At 40.5% G+C, this 19,687-nt stretch overlaps 1 protein-coding gene across 1 annotated transcript; it reads left to right on the forward strand.

Moving 5' to 3' along the window:
• The first annotated feature begins 10,980 nt into the window (after positions 1–10,980).
• LOC148032277 (putative serine/threonine-protein kinase At1g54610) lies at positions 10,981–18,974 on the forward strand. Its single transcript, XM_087682919.1, has 9 exons — positions 10,981–12,268; positions 12,390–12,737; positions 14,005–14,289; positions 14,386–14,703; positions 14,990–15,217; positions 15,319–15,413; positions 16,544–16,667; positions 17,367–17,912; positions 18,074–18,974. Exons 1-9 carry the CDS (start codon positions 12,230–12,232, stop codon positions 18,401–18,403), a joined length of 2,313 nt encoding a protein of 770 aa, XP_087539045.1. The 5' UTR covers positions 10,981–12,229; the 3' UTR covers positions 18,404–18,974.
• The last annotated feature ends 713 nt before the right edge of the window (positions 18,975–19,687 follow it).

Raw genomic sequence — 19,687 nt, forward strand, 5'->3', positions numbered from 1 at the left:
CCGAGAGCTATCCCTATCCTTAAGGAGGTGGAAGCATCATCTTCAGATGATAAGGAAAAAGTTCACCAACCTGACATCACCCCACCAAAAAAGCCATTGCCGCGCTGCGTGAAGCAGCTCTATGACCACAATAATCCTATGCCTGCATCTGTTGAGGAGAAGGCAGACAGACCAAGGAGGTCTCAGAGAATAGAGGAGCAAAGGAGGGCTTCTGCTCACATAGTCAATATGGCCTTGATGGTTGAGATTATGAGAGAAGTAAAGGAGCCAACTGACTTAGAAGAAGCACTTGCAGATCCATCATGGAAGGCTGCTATGCAGGCGGAGTATGACAGCATAATGAAGAATGACACTTGGGAACTACTGGATCGACCATCAAAGCGGAAGGTTATTGGCACCAAGTGGATCTGGAAGGTAAAGTACAAGGCTGATGGTACCTTAGAAAAGTACAAAGCTAGACTGGTTGCCCAAGGATTTTCACAAGTTGAAGGGTTCGATTTTCAAGAGTCATTTGCCCCAACTGCCAGAATGACCACTATTCGCACGGTACTTGCAGTGGCTGCCCATGAGAAGTGGCCAGTATACCAAATGGATGTTAAGTTAGCGTTCTTAAATGATGACCTCAAGGAGGAGGTGTACGTGGCTCAGCCACCAGGGTTTGAGGCCCCCCATTCTGAGAACAAAGTGTGTAAACTGAAGAAGGCATTGTATGGGTTGAAACAAGCCCCCAGAGCATGGTACCAGCGGATAGATAGGTTCTTTTTAAACCTAAACTTCAAAAGATGTGCCTCAGATGCTAACTTATATGTTTACAGGGATGGTAAAAAGTCTATAGTGATTGTCCTATATGTGGACGACCTTCTTATTACAGGTGACTATGAAGATATGATCAACCAAACTCGAAAGGCTTTGAATTCTGAGTTTGAAATGACAGACTTGGGCTTGCTGCACTATTGTTTGGGGATTGAAGTCTGGCAAGAGCCAGGAAAGATCTTCACCTCTCAGAAGAAGTATGCATGGGAGATCTTGAAGGCATTTGGCATGACCGAGTGCAAGGAGATAGCTACACCTATGGAGGTGAATGCAAAGTTATCTGTCGAGGATACATCAGCACTAGCAGACATTGGGAGGTATAGGAGGTTGGTCGGCAGTCTGATCTACTTGTGTAACACCAGACCAGATATCAGTTTTGCTGTTGGTGTTTTGAGCAGGTTCTCAAACAAACCTCATGAGAGTCATTGGAAGGCTGGGATGCGGGTGCTCAGATACTTGAAGAAAACTCTTGACTATGGTATCACATACAGTTTCGGAACTTCTCTTGTGGGGAACTGTGACTCAGATTGGGCAGGAGACATTGATTCCAGGAAGTCAGTTTCTGGTTATTGTTTCTCTTTGGGTTCAGGAATTTTCTCTTGGATTAGTAAGAATCAACCAACAGTGGCATTGTCTTCTACCGAAGCAGAGTACAAGGCAGCTTGTTTTGCTGCATGTGAGACCGTATGGTTGAGAAGGATTCTATGGCATATGGGAGTGCAGGATGAAGAACCAATTGTGATGAGATGTGACAATCAGAGTTGCATCGCCATTGCCAAAAATCCAGTGTTTCATGCACGCACCAAACATATAGAGATCCAGTATCACTATGTGCGTGATTTGATGGAGGATGGGATAGTGGAATTGGTCTACTGTCCAACAGAGGAGAATGGAGCAGATATCTTCACCAAAGCACTTACGAAGGATTTACTTCAAGTTCATCTTCAGAGACTCGGCATTGGGCCGAGGAGATAGTTCACCTATGGGTGGACATTGAGGGGGGGTGTTAGCTATGATCAATGCCCCACCCTCATTAGGTGCTACCAATGATCCATCGTGCTCAAAGTTGTAAGGCCCCCATTATGAGGAGAAGCCAAGTGTGAGCCTGGACATTGGTGGAGTCCTGACTTGTATATCAGATGAGGTCTATGTGACCGGATGGCAAAAAGGTGACCATTGTGGGTCTAATCTTTGGGTTAGACAGAGTGGTTAAGCTGGTAGCAACTCGAGGCGCATTGCATCGAGTTGCGGTGTAAGAGAGTTAAAAGGGGCCCCTATTGTGGGGTCCGGGGGCCGCGGAAGCGGCCCCTGGCTGGGGGGTCCCAGGGGGGCCAGCGGCCCCCCTGGCGGGGGTCCGGGGGCTGCGCCCCGGGCCTGATGGTAAAGGGAATATTCCCTGGCCAACTAGTGGAGGCTCATATGGTAGGTCGGTCAGCAGGCCGACCTAACGACCTTCGTGGGCTATAAAAGCTAAACCCTTTCGCAGCCATCTTACACTCATCTTTCACCCAGTCAGAGTTGTTGTTCCAGCTAGCCTTAAGCTCTTCACCTATCTTCTGTCTAGATCGCCATCTAAGCTTCACACAGTGGAAGCGCACGGGTGGACAGAGCCATCTTTGTATCAGTTGTTTGGAGTTAAAGAATTTACTGATTCTCCTCTTATTTGTTGTGTACTCTCTATCTCTTTCTCAGATTCCGTTCGCTGCGCCGTGTAATATTTTACAGTATGAAAGTTCAGGATGAAAACTTTCTTGAATGGAAAAGGTGCTTGGAATTACATTGAAGGAGATATGGAAGTAGCACCCCAAGTTCCTGCGTGAAATGCTATTGTAGAACAGATAAAGGCTAGTAAATATTGGGAGCAGACATAGAGTAAAGTCATGTATTGGTTGTGTGTCAGTGTCACAGATAGAATGATGGGCTATTTGCAAGAATCTGATACCCCTACTATTGCATGGAAGAATTTGGCAAGGTTTTTTGAAGTAAACACAAAGGCCAGAAAGTTGTAGCTCAAACTAGAGCAAGTGAGAGCAGAACCAAATGAAAAGAGAGAGCTTGTCCATTAATGATTATGCCTTGAAGATTAAGAGTATCATGGAAGCTCTTGGATTTATCAATGTGGTAGCTGATGATGATGATGTTGTGCATGCATGCTTAGATGGACTTGAAAATGAATAATACAAGAGCTTTATGTCATCAATAAATATGAGGGATGATATCCCTGATTTTGCAGACTTGACATTTGTGTTGATACTCGAGGAAAAGAACCTTGGCTTAGATTTCTCTTCTTTTGAAAATAAGAACAAGTCTAAGCAGGTGTTTTACTCTTAGTAGCATTAGAGATCGTGGTAGAGGCCAAGGTGGTGGTCATGGTCAAATTTATAATGCACACTCAAATAGAGGGGGATAGTCCTAAGGAAGGGGGAGTCAAAGAGGCCAAGTTGCATATTCTAATAGACAACATAATCTTGTTGATAGTAGGGAGTATTGGCATTGTGGTCAGAAAGGCCACATTTCTAAAAACAACTTTTAAAAAAAGGTTGAAATTAGAAATGGAAAAAGCAGCAAGGTAATTACCAGTAGTAGAAATAATGATGAAAAAAGTGAATAGTTGTTTGTTATGAACACTTTGTGAATACTATGACTGCTCTAATGGTTTATCAAAGAATGATGTATGGCATGTAGACTTGAGTGCCCCCAACCACATGACTTCTCATGGAGAGTGGTTTAAAGAGATGTGAAGTCCAGAGTCTCCAAGTTATGTGGTGATAGGGGATGATACAATTGACCCCATTACTCATGTTGAAAAGGTTCCTTTTGAGTTTGCAGGATGGTAAGACTAGGTACTTGGTTGATGTGTTGCATGTATCCAATATTACAAAAAGTTTGGTTTCTATTGATCAGATGGTAGAACACCGATTGTAGATTCGGTTCACATCTGATGGTTGTTATGTAAAAGATCCTAAAAATGATTGTAGGTTAATTGCAAAAGGGAAACATGCTAGTGGATTGTTTACTCTTGATGTAAGTTTGCCTAAAATGGATGTTGTCATGTTTGCACAAGGTTCAGGTATTGTGGCTAATGTTGAAATTTTGCACAAGAGAATTGGTCATGTGAATGTGCAATGACTAAAAGACATTCAATCAAAATAGATTATGGATGGTTTGCCTAATTTTAGAGATGATGGGATACATAAAGTATGTGAAGAATGTCAATTTGGAAAGTACGTAAGGCATGTGTTTCCACATGAAAAGCATGTATGCAAGAAGCCACTTGAATTGATACATTTTGATGTGTGGGACCCTACAAAGACTGCAACTTTCAATGGTTATAAGTATTATGTTTCCTTCATTGATGATCGCACTTATCACAAAGTATGGGTTTACTTTATGTGGTGAGAAAAGTGAGGTGTTCACTCACTTTAAAAGCTTTAAGACTTTGGTTGAGAAGGAGACATGGTTGCATATTAAATGCCTAAGGTTGGATTGAGGGGGAGAATATCTCTCTAATGATTTTTCTGATTTCTTACAGAAAAATGGTATACAGAGGTAGTATACATGTAGACATACTTCTCAACAAAATGGAGTTGCTAAGGGGAAACAAGCATATTGTAGAGGTGGCTTGTGCATTGATGTCACAAAGAAACTTGCCACAATACTATTGGATTGAAGCAATTGCTACTGTTGTATGCATTATGAACATGACACCCACTGCTGGTATACATGGTATGACACTTGAAGAGAAGCTTACATGTAGAAAGCCAAATCTATCCCATCTAAAAGTATTTGGATGTATTGCTTATGTGCATATTCTTGAAGATGAGCTGTGCAGCAAATTGGATCCCAAAGCAAAAAAATATGTACTTGTGGGATATTCTCTTGCGCATAAAGGATATAGATATTATAACCCTAGTACATGTGACTTGAGAGTTAGCAGGAATGTTGTTTTTGATGAAATAAGTAGTTGGTATAGTAATGTGCAAAATGTAGTTGTGACTGATGCATGAGAGTGTGGCTGTGCAGAAAATAGGTATGTAGTCACAGATATTGAGTGGACCACAAGAGTCTCCTAGTCATGGTTTTGTTGATAGACCTTGGAGTGGTAGATTGAGGCTACATGTTAGTCCACCAAGTACGTCATGAAAAGTTATGGACTCACCTATTATGATAGACGTATCATCATGTTTCTCTCATATTGATGTTGATTTAGATGGATGTGAGTAGAGCTTGGATGAGGAGTTTGGGATTTCGTCTATTAAAACACATGGTATACAGAAGGCACAAGAGGATGCTAAAGCACTTGGTAGTGATCTAGGTCTACGCAGTTCAAGTAGTAAAGTAAGAAAGCCAACATAGTGATTGACATATAATAGCTATGTAGCTCATCACTATGCATACATAGCTAAGATTGTGTAGGATGTGGAACCCACTTGTTTTGAGGATGTAATGGGTAATGAGTATTGGAATCGTGCTATGGATGAAGATATGGATGCACTTAAGAAGAATGACATATGGGGGTTGGTTCCTTTACCTAAAGGCAAGAAAGTTATTAACTACAAATGGGTTTACAAGGTCATGGATCTATTAAATGCTATAAGGCATGATTGGTTGCCAAAGGGTGTGCATAGACTCATAGTATTGATTATGAGGAGGATTTTGTTCTAGTGGCTAAAATGGCCACTATAAGGGCTCTCATATAGTAGTGGCTGCATCAAAAGGTTGGATCATGTATCAAATGAATATTAAGAATGCCTTCTTATAGGGGGAGTTGCAAGAGGAAGTTTAGGTGGAGCAATCACGTGGTTATGTGGATGAAAGTCATCCATATTATGTATGTAGGCTTTGTAGTAAGGCCTTGTATGGGCTGAAACAAGTACCTAGGGCATGACATGATAGGATTGTAACATATCTTATTAGCATTGGATTTTGTAGAGCACAAGCTGATCACTCACTCTATGTGTGTGAGAGTGATACATGTATTGTGGTCATTACTATACATGTGGATGATTTAATCATTGTGGATGATAGTGAGACACAGATTGACCATATGAAGGGTCTCCTCAAGATTGAATTTTAGATAAAGGATTTGGTAGAAATGCGCTATTTTCTCTGCATAGAGATAATCGGGATTCTAAAAGGTATATGGTTGTCACAAAGATAGTATGGATTGGATATGTTAAAGAAATATGGTATGACTAATTGCAAGTCTATTTCTATGCCTTTGGATAAAAATGCTAAGCTTAGTGCATACAAGGGCAGCTTGATTGAGGATGTCACTATGTATCAAAAGATTCTAGGCAACCTTATCTATTTGACAATCACTAGGCCAAACTTAAACTACACAATTGATTTGGAGAATTGGTTTATGTAGCCTCTACGGAATCCACATTTGGATATAGTGCGATGCGCATTGCGCTATGTCAAGTCCACATTGAATTATGCCTTATTCTATGGTGCAAGCATACCATTGGCCTTGCATGGTTATACAAATATAGATTCGGCTATTAGTACTTTAGACAAGAGGTCTACCAATGGTTTTATGTTTTCCTTTAGTAGTGGTATTTCTACTTGTAGCAGCAAAAGAAACAATCGATAATTTCCTTGTCTAGTATAGAGGTGCCACAATTGTAGCATGTGTGGTAGCTTGGTTACGCAAGCTACTTCATGATTTGGAGATGCTGGTGGATAAGAAGGTTATCATCTACTGTGATAAAGCCTCGTGAGCATTCAATTGGCTAGGAACCCAATGTATCATACATGGACCAGATACATTTTTGTCCATTACCATTTCATTTAGGAGTGGGGTTTGGTAGGTGATATTGACTTAGTTTATGTCAGCACACAGAGGATTAAGTTGCTAACATTTTCACCATGGCCTTGGGAGTTGAGAAGCTTCAATGCATTTGGACTATGCTTAGAGTTCATGAGCTCATGCTAAGCTTGAAGGAGAGTGTTGAGATGTTGAAATCTATATGAGTTGGCATCCACTATGTGCCTTGGTGATGTGGTAAGATATTATTCATTGGCATTAGGTGATCAACATGAGGATATGACAGTGATTCTACACCTAGACTACACCCATGTAGTCCATCCTCAGTTGTTATGGTACATTCATTGTGCCACCTTTTCTTTCCTTAGTGAGTTCACACTTAGGGACTGCATGTACATACATTATGGTACTTACATATTAGTCTTTTATCATGTTATAGACCTAGTTCTTTTGTGTGGAAGAAGAAGAAGATTTCAACCCTATCTCTCTATGTGCTCAAGTCTCCATTGTTGTGTGTGTGCTCTCTTGGTTTTTTCACCTCTCTCCTCTCTTGTTTGCTTTTGATTTTGTTGTTGGACGACATCTTGCATGTCATCTAGAGTAATTGAGAGCTTTTCACCTAATTGTTTTGCCATCTACTTTTAGAAACGAGCTAAAAGGAAGATCGAGGTGTATTGGAAAAATAATGCTCAAGCCTTAGGTTATGAGAGAGATGGAAGCCAATCAAATGTGTACGAACCAACTTTACCTTTTTTGCATTTCTACGAGCATGTTTATGCCATTAAGCTGGGAACTGATGCCTTGGTTTTGGATACCCAATTCTTAGTAGCATGACTATGCTACAAGGAATGTGATGGGTAATGGAAGCCAAACAATATTCAATGTTGGTTGGAAAATGAAAGGAAACCATCCATACTATATTGAGAGAGATACTAAAGATGGGTAAGGGATCCACTTCAAGGGCAACAAGGGAAGTGGGGCTTATTGAAGTACCAAAGAAAGTCAAAACCAAAACCTTAAAGGAGTGACCAACCCCATGAAGGTTTGAAATGAAGTAAACAAAAGAAACGAAATGGCTTTTCCTCTTGTATGGTTTTTTCAAACAAAAGAAAGAAGCTTTCCACTTAACATTCATGGTCAAATCATAATTATGCTGCTTTTTGAGATGATGCATTCTACAACATCCCTATTTGTAATGAATAATTTAGTGCTAATGGTAGCTTTCAATATCATGTTCATATCCCTCCCTCCTTCCTTCTCGCAGTCCCTCTCTCTTCATGCTCTCATAGACATGCAACTCACAAGTAGAACTTTTGTCATCCTCTTCTTACATTTTTCCATTTCAAAGGAGCTTTTGGTTGTGTATTGATGCCCACTTTTTGCTTCTATGAGTTTATATCCTCTCTTAAGGCAAATATGTTTTAACTATTATTATTTGTCCTTATTGTAGATAAATAACATCAAGTGGTTAAAGAAAAATGCAAGGTGAGGGAGCATAATGGTTACTTTGGAGAATGAAAAGTATATGTGAATATAATTGGACACATTGACTTCTCTTGTAGAACATGGATTACCATTACTTCTCAAGCCAACTAGGTTTAATATCTATTAAGACATACTATTAATTGTCTTTATTGTAGATAGAGAAGAGGAATGCAAGTGAGGGGTGTGAGTTACAAGGTGCATGTTGAAGAAAGTGCATGTGAATATAATTTGATACGTTGACTTTTGTCAGTAGGACAAGCCAATTAGGTTTAACATCTATTAAGGCATACCATTAATTATCTTTATTGTAGATAGTGAAGAGGAATGCAAATGAGGGGTGCGAGTTAGGAGGGGCATGTTGAAGAAATATAAGTGCATGTGAATATAATTTGACACATGGACTTCTCTTGGTAGGACATGGAGTACCATTACTTCTCAAGCCAACTAGGTTTAATATCTATTAAGACATACCAATAATTTTCTTTATTGTAGATAGAGAAGAGGAATGCAAGTGAGGGGTGCAAGTTACAAGGGGCATATTGAAGAAAGACAAGTGCACATGAATATAATTTGACACATTAACTTCTCTTAGTAGGATATGGATTACCATTATCTCTTAGGACAACTAGGTTTAATATCTATTACAACATAATATTTATTTGTCCCAAACAATTTGTCAGCTTTAAGATGAGGGTTGCATGCTACAAATGGCTTTGTCAAATGATGAAATGTGGAGGCTAAATTTAAAACTTTGTACTCTTAGTAGGACATGTCCTTCCCACATCTCCCAACACATAGATAAGAGTGGACATGCAGGGTGATGTGTTGCTTGAGTTTAGACTTATGCTACGAGGATGAGAGGTCAAAGACAAGCCATGCAATTTTCAAGATCAATAAAGAATTTACTTCTCTTTATAGTTTTCAAGTTCCTTCTTAAGAGCTAGAAGTGGGACTTTTACCCACTTAGTTCATTGTAGAATGCATAACATTTCACACCAAGTAGCTTGAACATCACAATTGCTTGGATACTAATGGGTGTTATGCAAAGTCACTTGATGTGCATGGGTTCAAAGTTTCACCCACCAAGCATACAAATGCCTAAGCCTCAACAATTGATCTACTACCTTTGGTATATTTTTCTACCTTGAAAATTCAAGGTTTAAAGAGCAATGCTTTCTTAAGTTGCTATGAAATTGGTTAAGGCCATCCAAGTGTTAGGAGTTTGTAGCATGAAAAGTACTACAAACTAGGTAATTTAACAACACATAATAGAAAGCAAAGTTTGGGAACTTAAAAAAACAAACCTTATGACTTCCAAAAACCTATCTAAAATTCTAATAAGCCATAGATAAAAAGGAACTATATTTTTTTGAACCCTAAACAAGAAGGTTGATTACTAAGTTTACACACAAGGCAATGTAAATGCTCATGCCTACCAAAGTAAGAGTGACCATAAATATATTTACACGTCAATTTTTGCCCATGAGAAAAAGAAGGAAGTTTAAAAAGGTAAAGAAAGAGGAAGAGGAAGAATCGCTTAACCCCCCAAAGATTTCTACAAACGTTTCTTTTGGGAAGAATAAAAGAACAAAGATTAAGGAAGAAGAAGGAGGGAGATGAAGAGGAGGATGACAAAGAGGATGAGTAAGAGGAAAACAAAGAGAGGAAACATGTATTCTTTTTACTTTTTCATTTATGAAAGGGCTTGCACTTAAGAGAAAATAAAAGACCACAAAATATACACTAATCCATTTGTAGTAAAGAGATCTATTTATATCATAACAAAACCTTGAACCTCTTGGACACTAGGCTTTTTACCTTCAAAATTTAGGGCCAATTTTTTATTACATGATGAGGGTGACAGGTTCTCTACATGTGCCTATTAAATGTTACAAATAACAATTCATCTTATGTTTTCTCATAAAGGATGACTCATCTCTTGAGCATCTAATTGTAGATACTCTGTGTTATTATGTCAACATTATGAGCTCTTGAAACTTTGAAAGGGAGATACCACATACCTCACATGTTTCTTTGAGGCAATAGGTTAGTATGCGATAGCTCCCCATCTCTTGTCACTAAGGTACACCAGATGTGGTCTTTTGTCCATGCTATGTAATAGCCTATAGGGATGGAGAGGCTCATGTGTAGGAGCTCATGAGTTTTAAAAATGGGGGGATTAACATATGGACAAACATCTTATAGCCATTCCACGTGCATGTACATTCTACCTGTCTAAGTAATTTGCATAGTTTTAATAACTACATGGGTAGATGTGTCTAGACTTTGATCTTTTTGACCTTTGGGTAATTGGAGTATTGCCATTTGTGCCCCCTCAAATGGGGATACTCCATTAACTATACCTTGTTGATCAAATTTAGTTTCACAAATGTGTCATATAGGGTAGGGGATGGTATCATGACATGGTTTTCTCTCCCCTTCATCGCATTCTCTCTCCCCTATTGGCAACCATTTTTGGAGGGTCCACCTGGGTTGATGTTTGTGAATGGATGGCAATCACCGTAGTGCACTACACAAGTCGATTGACCTCTGCGTGGAATGACACTTGATACATTTCTTGTGGCGCGAAGAAAACGTGTTCCATGTGGAATGACTTTAAAGCTTCTATGGTCTCGATGTAAGCTGTGAGATTCGAGTAATACAAGACCTTTTAAGTCTATGAAACATGTTTTGTGAACGGCAGGCCAATGCACTCTTGTTAGGAGCGGTGAGAGGTCTCCATGGGATTGTTTAAAGAAAGAAAGAAAGAAAGAAAGAAAAAACAACCCCAAAGAGAGATGAATGGTGGTGCAAATGCAAGGCGTGTGTGCCCATCATGGGGACCCATTTCCAAGGCAATAAAAACTTCCCAAGGATGGGAACATAAACATCTATATCTTGTTGGTGGGGAGGTGGTGAGGCCGGCGGAAGGCGGCAGTGGGAGGATGATTTATTAATCAGGATGCAATATGAAGCAAATGAGAGGGGGTCTGATTCAGGGCAGATGCGTGTGCAAGGGTCAATCGAGGGGTAATTACTGAGGTGATTAAGCCAAATTAGAAGGTAATCAAGGGGCTAATCGGGCCGATGGAGGTGTATCTGGGGGGGCGGGAGAAGGCCAATCGAGGGGTAATTAGAGGGGTAATTAGGCCTCCCAAGGGCTAGTTAGTCCTCCCAAGGGGTAAGTCGACCTCGATTGGTCCAATGTACACGGGCAATAAGGCCAATTTGGGCGCTTAATCAGATGGTAATCATGCCAACTGAGGGGTGATTAGACCTGGATTGGTCTAGTCAAGAACAGGATTAACCACAGTAATGGCCATTGCCGGCCATGGATGATGCTTGGAGCCGGCTAGAAACCAAAAGAAGGAACGGGGTCTCTCTCTCTCTCTCCTGTGTTGCCATTGACAACTCTTATCGTTTCCTGACGGCGCACTCGATGATCATCCCTTCGCCCTTCCTTGCAACGAGACAAGCCTTAACATCAGCCAGATCGCCTCACCACGCAGCTCCCCTCACTCACCATATCGCCTTCTCCTGAGGGAGAGGCGTGCGCTCAGAGAGAGAGAGAGAGAGAGAGAGAGAGAGAGAGAGAGAGAGAGAGAGAGAGATCTTGTTTCAGATTAGCTGCCCTTAGATCTTGTGCCTCGCAACGAAGACACAGAGAAGCTACCAGAAAGCGCAAGACCGAAACAAAAAAAGAAAAGAAAATCATACTGCAGGATCATGCAAAGATCACATTCAATGGTGTAATGCGAGGAGTAGAGTCCCACAAAAAGAGATCAATCGTACCAGAACTTGATCCCTCCATCGATCCTTCTTCAAAGAGCTTTCATTGATCAGGAAACGAAGCAAGAGAAGGAACAGTAACCATATTTCTAAAATTCAGCTCAGAGATTAGCTTGGAGACGCTGCAACGATCTTGATCCTGCTCTCACCAAAGGTCACAAGACACCCAGGAACGTCGCCAAGGGCTCTTCTCAACTGCTGATGTAAAGACACAGAGAAATACTTGCTTGGGTCTCTTTCTAATCTAATTAGCCATATCTCAGTTAGGCTATCAAGCTGAGACTTGCTGATTCCTACGATGAACTGAGCGGACTCTGCTCGTGCGCTGTCTCCTTGTAGCATGAGAAGCACAGTGTTCATGAGAATCCCAAGATGATCAAAAAATTGTTCCGGTTTGGGAAAAGCAAAAAGGTGGGCACATGCTTTGATCCCAAATCTTCTCTTGTTTTTTGGGCAATCATAGTAACCATTCAAGGCTTTTTTGGTCATTGCTTTCAAGGATTCAAGCATTCAAGGTCTTTGCCCTCTGCAGGACTCAGAACAAGAGGACAGCAAGGAGAAGGTTCCTCCGCGAAGGCAAACCATATCAGGGGGAAAGGCCGAATTTGTTGAAGCACACAACAGAGCTAAGCTGACAGACTATGACCAAGCCCGATACAGGACTAAGCCAAATGGAATAGCCACAGTTCTTGAAGATGACAATCAGAGGGGGAATGTATGGAATGCTGTGGACGAGAGCCCCAGGTATGGTGCAGTGCCAGGCCAACATGTAGGGGAGCAGGTTGCAGCAGGATGGCCTGCATGGTTGACTGCTGTTGCCGGGGAGGCTCTCAAGGGTTGGCTCCCACGACGTGCGGATGCCTTTGAAAAGATAGATAAAGTGAGTCACCTTGTTGAAATTCAGTCTAAATATTCTGTTAGTCAAACGATGCAGAAATTTTAAGACCATCACTGTTTGTGCAAAGTGTGTAGTTTATATGCAGCCTTCTCTGTTAGCAGTTGAGGGTGAGTACAGTGAGAAATGGCTGATTCTTATCATGGAAGGCCAAGCCATTTGAGTTCAATCAGATGGTCACCTGCCTGTGATCAGGCCTACTAGGATCCAAAATTCAGCTGTGGTATCGAAATTGCCCATAATGTGAGGTGCAAATGAGCACTGCTGTTGGACACTGTCATCATTGGTAAGATTCTCGTGGTGACCTTGTCATTCACCATGGAGTTCTAGCAACTTGCCTCTTCTCTCTGTGATTGTTTGTGTAGGCATTTGAAACAGGCTTCGTCTTATTGTGAGGGGGCTCCATCAGTCTGGACAGGAAGTTGAGAGAATGCCACATGCATAGTACTCCAATTTACATAGAGCTGATTGATGTGAAGTGTAGCATCTTAGTTAAGTCATCGAAATTGCTGGTTTGTTATCCACACCATGGGTAAGGACCTAAGAAGCAATGTAAGCTTTTACTTAGATGTGAATGGCGATAAATGCTTACTTATGGTTCTGCAATGGAGCCTTGAGTTGCTGGGGACAGACCAAGAGAGATACACTATGATACTTCTTAGCCAGAGTGGCTGCCAGTTAGGGAGGTGAAGATCATAGATTCAATATTCAAATGACAGTGGCTGCCAGTTTTTGGGATCTTGGATGAAGTATTCTAGCTGAGGTCGATTAATTGAAACAAAAGGAAAACAGTCTTCCTTGTATTTTTCTGATACATTTGGAGGATATATTAAAGATAGAGATAGGTTGTGAGTTTAAGGAATGTGCCCTAGCCTCTCAACTGTTTTGTGTGCTGCAATGGCAGCATGACTCAAATCTTTCTCTTGTTGAATGCCTTTTTATGTCTGGAAAATATTCCTATATAGTCTATACCACTATTCTTAGCAAGCAAAGTAACCAACCTGTCATGCAAGAGGCTTCAGTCAGGATGCTGAACACTTTTTTTTTTGGCTTTTTAACATTTGAAGTGTTGGTCAAGTGGGGCAGAATCAGTAGCATGCAATGTTCTCTGTTTATTTTTTCTTAAGGCAATTAAATGTCCAATATTGTGACCAAGGTACAAAACTTCATTTAGTTATCATTAAGTAAATTTTTGAAGGTCCTAAAGTAAAGGTGCTTTAGCACTTAGTCCACTGATCCTTGGCATTTGTAGATTGGACAAGGCACTTACAGCAATGTGTATAAAGCTCGAGACTTGGAAACTGGGAAGATTGTGGCTCTCAAGAAAGTGAGATTTGATAATCTGGAGCCTGAAAGTGTACGATTCATGGCTCGTGAGATCAAAATACTGAGGCGGCTTGACCATCCCAATGTAGTAAAGTTGGAAGGCCTTGTAACATCGAGAATGTCTTGTAGCCTTTACCTGGTCTTTGAATACATGGACCATGATTTGGCTGGAATTGCAGGTTCCCCTAATATAACTTTTACAGAAGCACAGGTCTGTTAGGAGACCCTGCTTTTGAAATTACATGACTCAAAAGATGATAAAGGCTTTTTTAAATTTTCTAAAGATCGGCCTTTGGCTTGTTCGTAGGTTAAGTGTTACTTACTGCAGATTTTAAAGGGACTTGAGCATTGCCACAAGAGTGGTGTTCTCCATCGCGATATTAAGGGATCCAATCTTCTGATAGACAGTCGGGGAAATCTGAAGATAGCTGATTTTGGGCTGGCCACCTTCTTTCAACCAGATAAAAGGCAACAATTGACAACTAGAGTGGTTACTTTGTGGTATCGCCCCCCTGAGCTTCTTTTGGGAGCAACAGAATATGGAGTTGCAATAGACCTTTGGAGTGTTGGATGCATTTTGGGTGAATTGTTTGCAGGCAGACCTATCCTGCCTGGAAGAACAGAGGTGATGTCTACGGCACCTTATTCTATCCAATCCCATTTGCATCTGCTGCATGGCTCTTCCACCTGCAAACATCTCCACTACAAAAAGATGACTTATTTGTATGACCTGCATGTGGCTCCCATTTTCATTTAAATATTAGGAGGCCTGTTAAGAATAGGCAACAGAAGTGCAGGTAACACCAATAGATATCTCCTCTGTGCTAGATGAACCAAAAAGGGCGAGCTTGTAAATGGATCACCACATCAGTACTTTTACTAATACGACTGAAATTTTGCTTACTGATCAGGTAGAGCAATTGCACAAAATATTCAAGTTGTGTGGCTCTCCATCTGAAGAATATTGGAAAAAATATAAGCTTTCTCATGCAACTCTTTTCAAACCTCAACATCCATACAAGAGGAATTTGACAGAAACTTACAAGAACTTCCCTCAAACAGCCTTGGACCTGCTGGATGTGTTACTTGCAATCGAACCAGATGCTCGTGGTTCTGCATCATCAGCCCTCAAAAGCAGAGTAACTATTGCTACAAATAATGTTGCAGTTTGCAATTTGTTTGCTTCTATCTATGCTCATCAGGGACACTAAGTACCTTAACTGTATATCTATACTGGCAGTTCTTCAGCACAGAGCCTTTTGCCTGTGATCCCTCAAGCTTGCCCAAATACATACCAAAAGATAGTACCAGAGGAACAGATAATCGAGCCAGAAGGTATACATCCATCAAGTCTCAACTCTCGTTATTTGGTTTTGCATGTTCCCATATTTTCGTTTTCGTGAAGGTCAAATATGATCAAATAAGGTCTGGTAAGTTTTCTGAAGCTTCAGAAACATTTTAGAAATCAAGTGAGCATAGTGGGTTTTAAAAGCTAATATTGCATGAGGAATATCCCTCCTAGGAAGTTGCCCTGGTCAGGGATATCCCCTTATTGACACGTTAGAGATATGGAATCTTTTATGTGCATTTGCACATCCATGTCAGAGTGCACTTGCATGTGTGGGGGTGTAAAAGGTGCTAGCTAAATGGAGTACTTAATCACAACCAGAATTAACACACATGATCTTTCCAGGAAGGCAAGAATTTTTCTATGCTGTTACTGCTTGAGACTGGATTGAGAGTGTGAAAATTTAATCTTGTGAAAGCTTGCACTTCCAATCTTCCTTGATAAACCTTGAACAGAACCTCTAATCCCTACTTTTTAAGACTAAGATGTGGTCAAAACTCCCAGTTGCTCGCATGAAGTAGTGTTCTGCATTTAGAGTAGGCATTGTGTACCACCTTGTTGCACCTGTATGAGAGTCCTCTGAGTATACGAGATATTTTATGATTGGCTCCTTGCTTTCCTTTGCTGCATCTAGGAAACATCCCTCCTGACATTTTCACAACTGTTGGGTTGCTTATTATACTTTTAAGATTCAATGCCTCTGTATCACATGGTTGATAAAGAAATTTTTTACTGGATTACATTTTATTTAGACAAGGGGAAACCCAGCAAACATCAGTACAAAGCTGTAGCTGTAGAAGAAAGATGGTGTCTTTCTTCTTCAGGTATCAATGTACCCAAAACCTAGCAGGCATGCATGCATCAGCTTACACAGAGAATCTTCTACTAGGAAAAATCCTTGTACAGGTGATCCCATACCCAGTAAAATCCTGGGCAACCAAACACTCTCTAAATGTTGATCGCATCAGATGTCTCTCACAGAAACAGTTTCTTCCATATTCAATCAGATGCCTCAAGTTCCATGAACTCATGAAAATGTGAACACTGGAACCTATGCAGAATTAATTTATGTATGTTGGGTCCAATAGTGTTAACTGGACTTCTATGAACTCTACAGGCAAAGAGCTCCAGCCAGTAGAACACGTGAAATGACTGCAGTCAGAAAAGATGAGAGTCAAGAAAGTCTAAGCAAACCTGCTGCTCCTCAACGTGGCAACCCTGATATTGCACCATATAATCAGGTATCTGTTCCAGCTTTTAAGAGGCATTTAGCAGCATCAACTGCAAATTAGGATGGAAATGTAACTTCTCCTTAGAATAACATATATTTGTATAGTGGCAGCTGAAATTTCATTTGAAAAATCATGTACTTCATTCCCGTCTTGAGAAATTGCATCATAGAACAGATACTTATGGTGCTGTTGCTGAAATACACATCTAGCCATAATATATTAAGTAAATGGGAAGTTTGTAAGGCCATAAACATAAAAGAGTCATTTTGAAAGTTGGCAACTTGTTACAAGTTGGTTATGAAAACTGGATTCTGATCAAGGGTTAAAGCCTATGACTAGAATAATAGTCTAAAACAAGTATTGTGCTGGGTTGCCTCTGACATCAGAAAAGTCAAAATTTAGAGTCATTTTGAAATTTGGCAGCTTGCTACAACTTTGAAATGAAAACTGGATTCTGTGCATCTACATCTAAGTGTAAAATGAACTAATAGCTGTATTAGCATTTTGCTTGAAGGTTAAAGCTCATGATTAGAATAATCGTCTAAAACAAGATCATGCTGGCACTGCCTGTGACATCAGAAAAGTCAAAATTTACTCATTCAAGTGATCCCAGCTACCTGTCACTTTGTAAGAATTCTCTGTGTTGATGCTGAATGTAAAAACTTGAAGTAGCATGCCTGACTTTGTAATATTTCTACTGTTTAACAGAAACAGATAATCAGTGCCCCAAATGGTGCTAGGAGTAAAAGTGAGAGGTTCATTGCACAGAAAAAGGAGGTTGCATTGAAGTTGCCTGCAGACGTCATGGCACCACATGAAGGACCAAAAAGTCGAGTACATGCCTTACCTCCAAAACCAGTTCAACCTGATGCACAAGAAAATCTGAATTGGGCAGGAATATGGGACAAAACTCGAAAAGAACAAAATATCGACATTGTGAAAGGCCATCCTATGTCTCGAAGTGTTAGATATGCAACGATATCCGACTTTAATTCACAAGCACCGGTTGCAAATCCACGGGCAGCCAATCTATCCAAATGGTCAACTTTGGTGGCTACAAGAAACAATGGAAGCCAGGAGTTTCAAACAGATTCATCTGATGCAAGGTCCAAAGAGAGAGCACGTGAAAGGAAAAAGACCAGCAATCTGCAGCAACTTGAAGTGACTGAAATTTCTCAGCAGAATCAGTCGATGAAAAGACTGGACATTATAGATGTTCAGGATGCGATGAACCATGAAAGAGACAAAAACACCGTAAGTTAGAGTGGAACTCAATATATATCTCTCAATCTTGAAATCAATCATATGAAGCAGATGCTATAAGACATTTTATATGCAAACTGCAATGTAGACATGATTGCTTTCATATGAATTTGTAGTCATTCTCCTGATAGATGTTACTGTGACTCATGCAGGGATTTCGTGGTCCGGCAGCAAGGATACATTTTTCTGGGCCATTGTTGCCTCCATCTGCAAATCTTGATCGCATGTTGAATGAGCATGAGCGGCAAGTTCAAAATGCAGTGCGCCGAGCTCGGCAGGAGAAAGGTAAAATTCAGAATAGAGCAGAGACACAAATTAATGGGGTCAAAGCTGCTGGAGGGAATTTTCGTGATAATTATGGTCCAGCTGCAAATAGTCGAGTGAAGAGCTCTCGTTTTTCTGAGCACACTAAGAATTTGGACGATTCAGAGAGCTTGGATTCCCTACTGGAAAATTATGAGCATGAGATGCGTCACTTGTAATGGATACACATCAGAATATGTCAAATTGACTGAGCTGTGGTTTACAGTGAACTCCAGAGCCCAGGCCCTAGTGAAAATGCATTAGCCTGTTGCTAAGACATGGCTACTATGCAGGGACCCTGTGACATGCTTGATTGAGATTCATAAGGTCCTTTACGGCAACAATTTATGAAAATGGACAACCAGATCTACAAGAAGCAAAGACAATACAGTTCTCCAAAACTAGAGTCACACTCAGCACATGAACAGGTCCATTGGAGTTATCTGATGCCTAGGCTGTTTTTTTCGCTGCTATGGCATCAGATAAAGAGGATTTCTCCTTGTGCTTCAACAAGACTGAGGCAACAGAACATGTAATTATATGATCTAAATTAGGCTTTCTAGTGTCAGCACACATCAAGTCAAATGTAAGCTACTGCTAATTTTATTGGTCCTTCTCTCAGGCAACAGCATTCCTTGCCTGAGAGCAAAGAAAAGCCACTGCAGATTATCAATGCAATTTGTTGTGATGAGCCAAAATCATCAATAGAAACCGCCTAATAATACTGATATATTATATCTCTTATGATTACTGTGTGCCAGAATGGCCATGTTCCCTCTCTGGGAGTGACATTTCATAGAGAGAGTTCTATTCACTTTCTCCAAAGATTTTGGGGAGGGAGGAATTGCTGTTGAATTTTTATCAGGTTCAGTTTTTTCATAAACTTTAGTTTTTAGCCTGTGTGTTTTGTTTCTCATATGCAGACAAACATCACAACACCCATAAGAGGGTAACTCAGAAGTTAGTCAAGGCATGAGCAACTATTTAAGAGCTTTGAGGGGGCACATCGCATTTGTTGCTCCCAAAGTTGTCATGCTTATGTATAAGAGACACCTGTATGTGCAACAGTGAATGTCTTCATGCATACCTGAGGGGGCACATTGCTTTTGTTGCTCCCAAATTTGTCACGTTTATGTATGAGAGACACACCTGTATGTGCAACAGTGAATACTTCATGCATACCTGATGAAATTTTTTACAATTACACATCTACTGTGCCACAGTCCTGTTTTGGAGCGAGCGAACATGGAACTTAAGAGAAAAGGATCCAAAGCAGTGTTCATAAATAACATCAGATACAAAAACTTTCAACTGTAAATTCTGGAGGGATATTTGAGTCAAAAAGGTTTGAGACATCCTCCTCCAAATCTAGAGGTTGTTCTAGAGATTTTGCAATTTACCATCTTAAACCTCGGTTTTTGTGAACACTAAAAATGGGTGAGAATACTTGTAACAAAATCAGC

This window comes from Lygodium microphyllum, chromosome 8 (genome assembly GCF_053477565.2).
Source record: "Lygodium microphyllum isolate KBCC chromosome 8, Lygodium_microphyllum_v1.1.10, whole genome shotgun sequence".
Classification (NCBI taxonomy): Eukaryota; Viridiplantae; Streptophyta; class Polypodiopsida; order Schizaeales; family Lygodiaceae; genus Lygodium; species Lygodium microphyllum.

Bases quoted from the DNA above. Each gene is read 5' to 3' on its own strand.
- LOC148032277 (XM_087682919.1), top strand. From the start codon at position 12,230: ATGATCAAAAAATTGTTCCGGTTTGGGAAAAGCAAAAAG. The intron at 12,269-12,389 runs GTGGGCACATGC...TGCCCTCTGCAG, and splicing joins GGTTTGGGAAAAGCAAAAAG to GACTCAGAACAAGAGGACAG. The intron at 15,414-16,543 runs GTATACATCCAT...TGAACTCTACAG, and splicing joins ACAGATAATCGAGCCAGAAG to GCAAAGAGCTCCAGCCAGTA.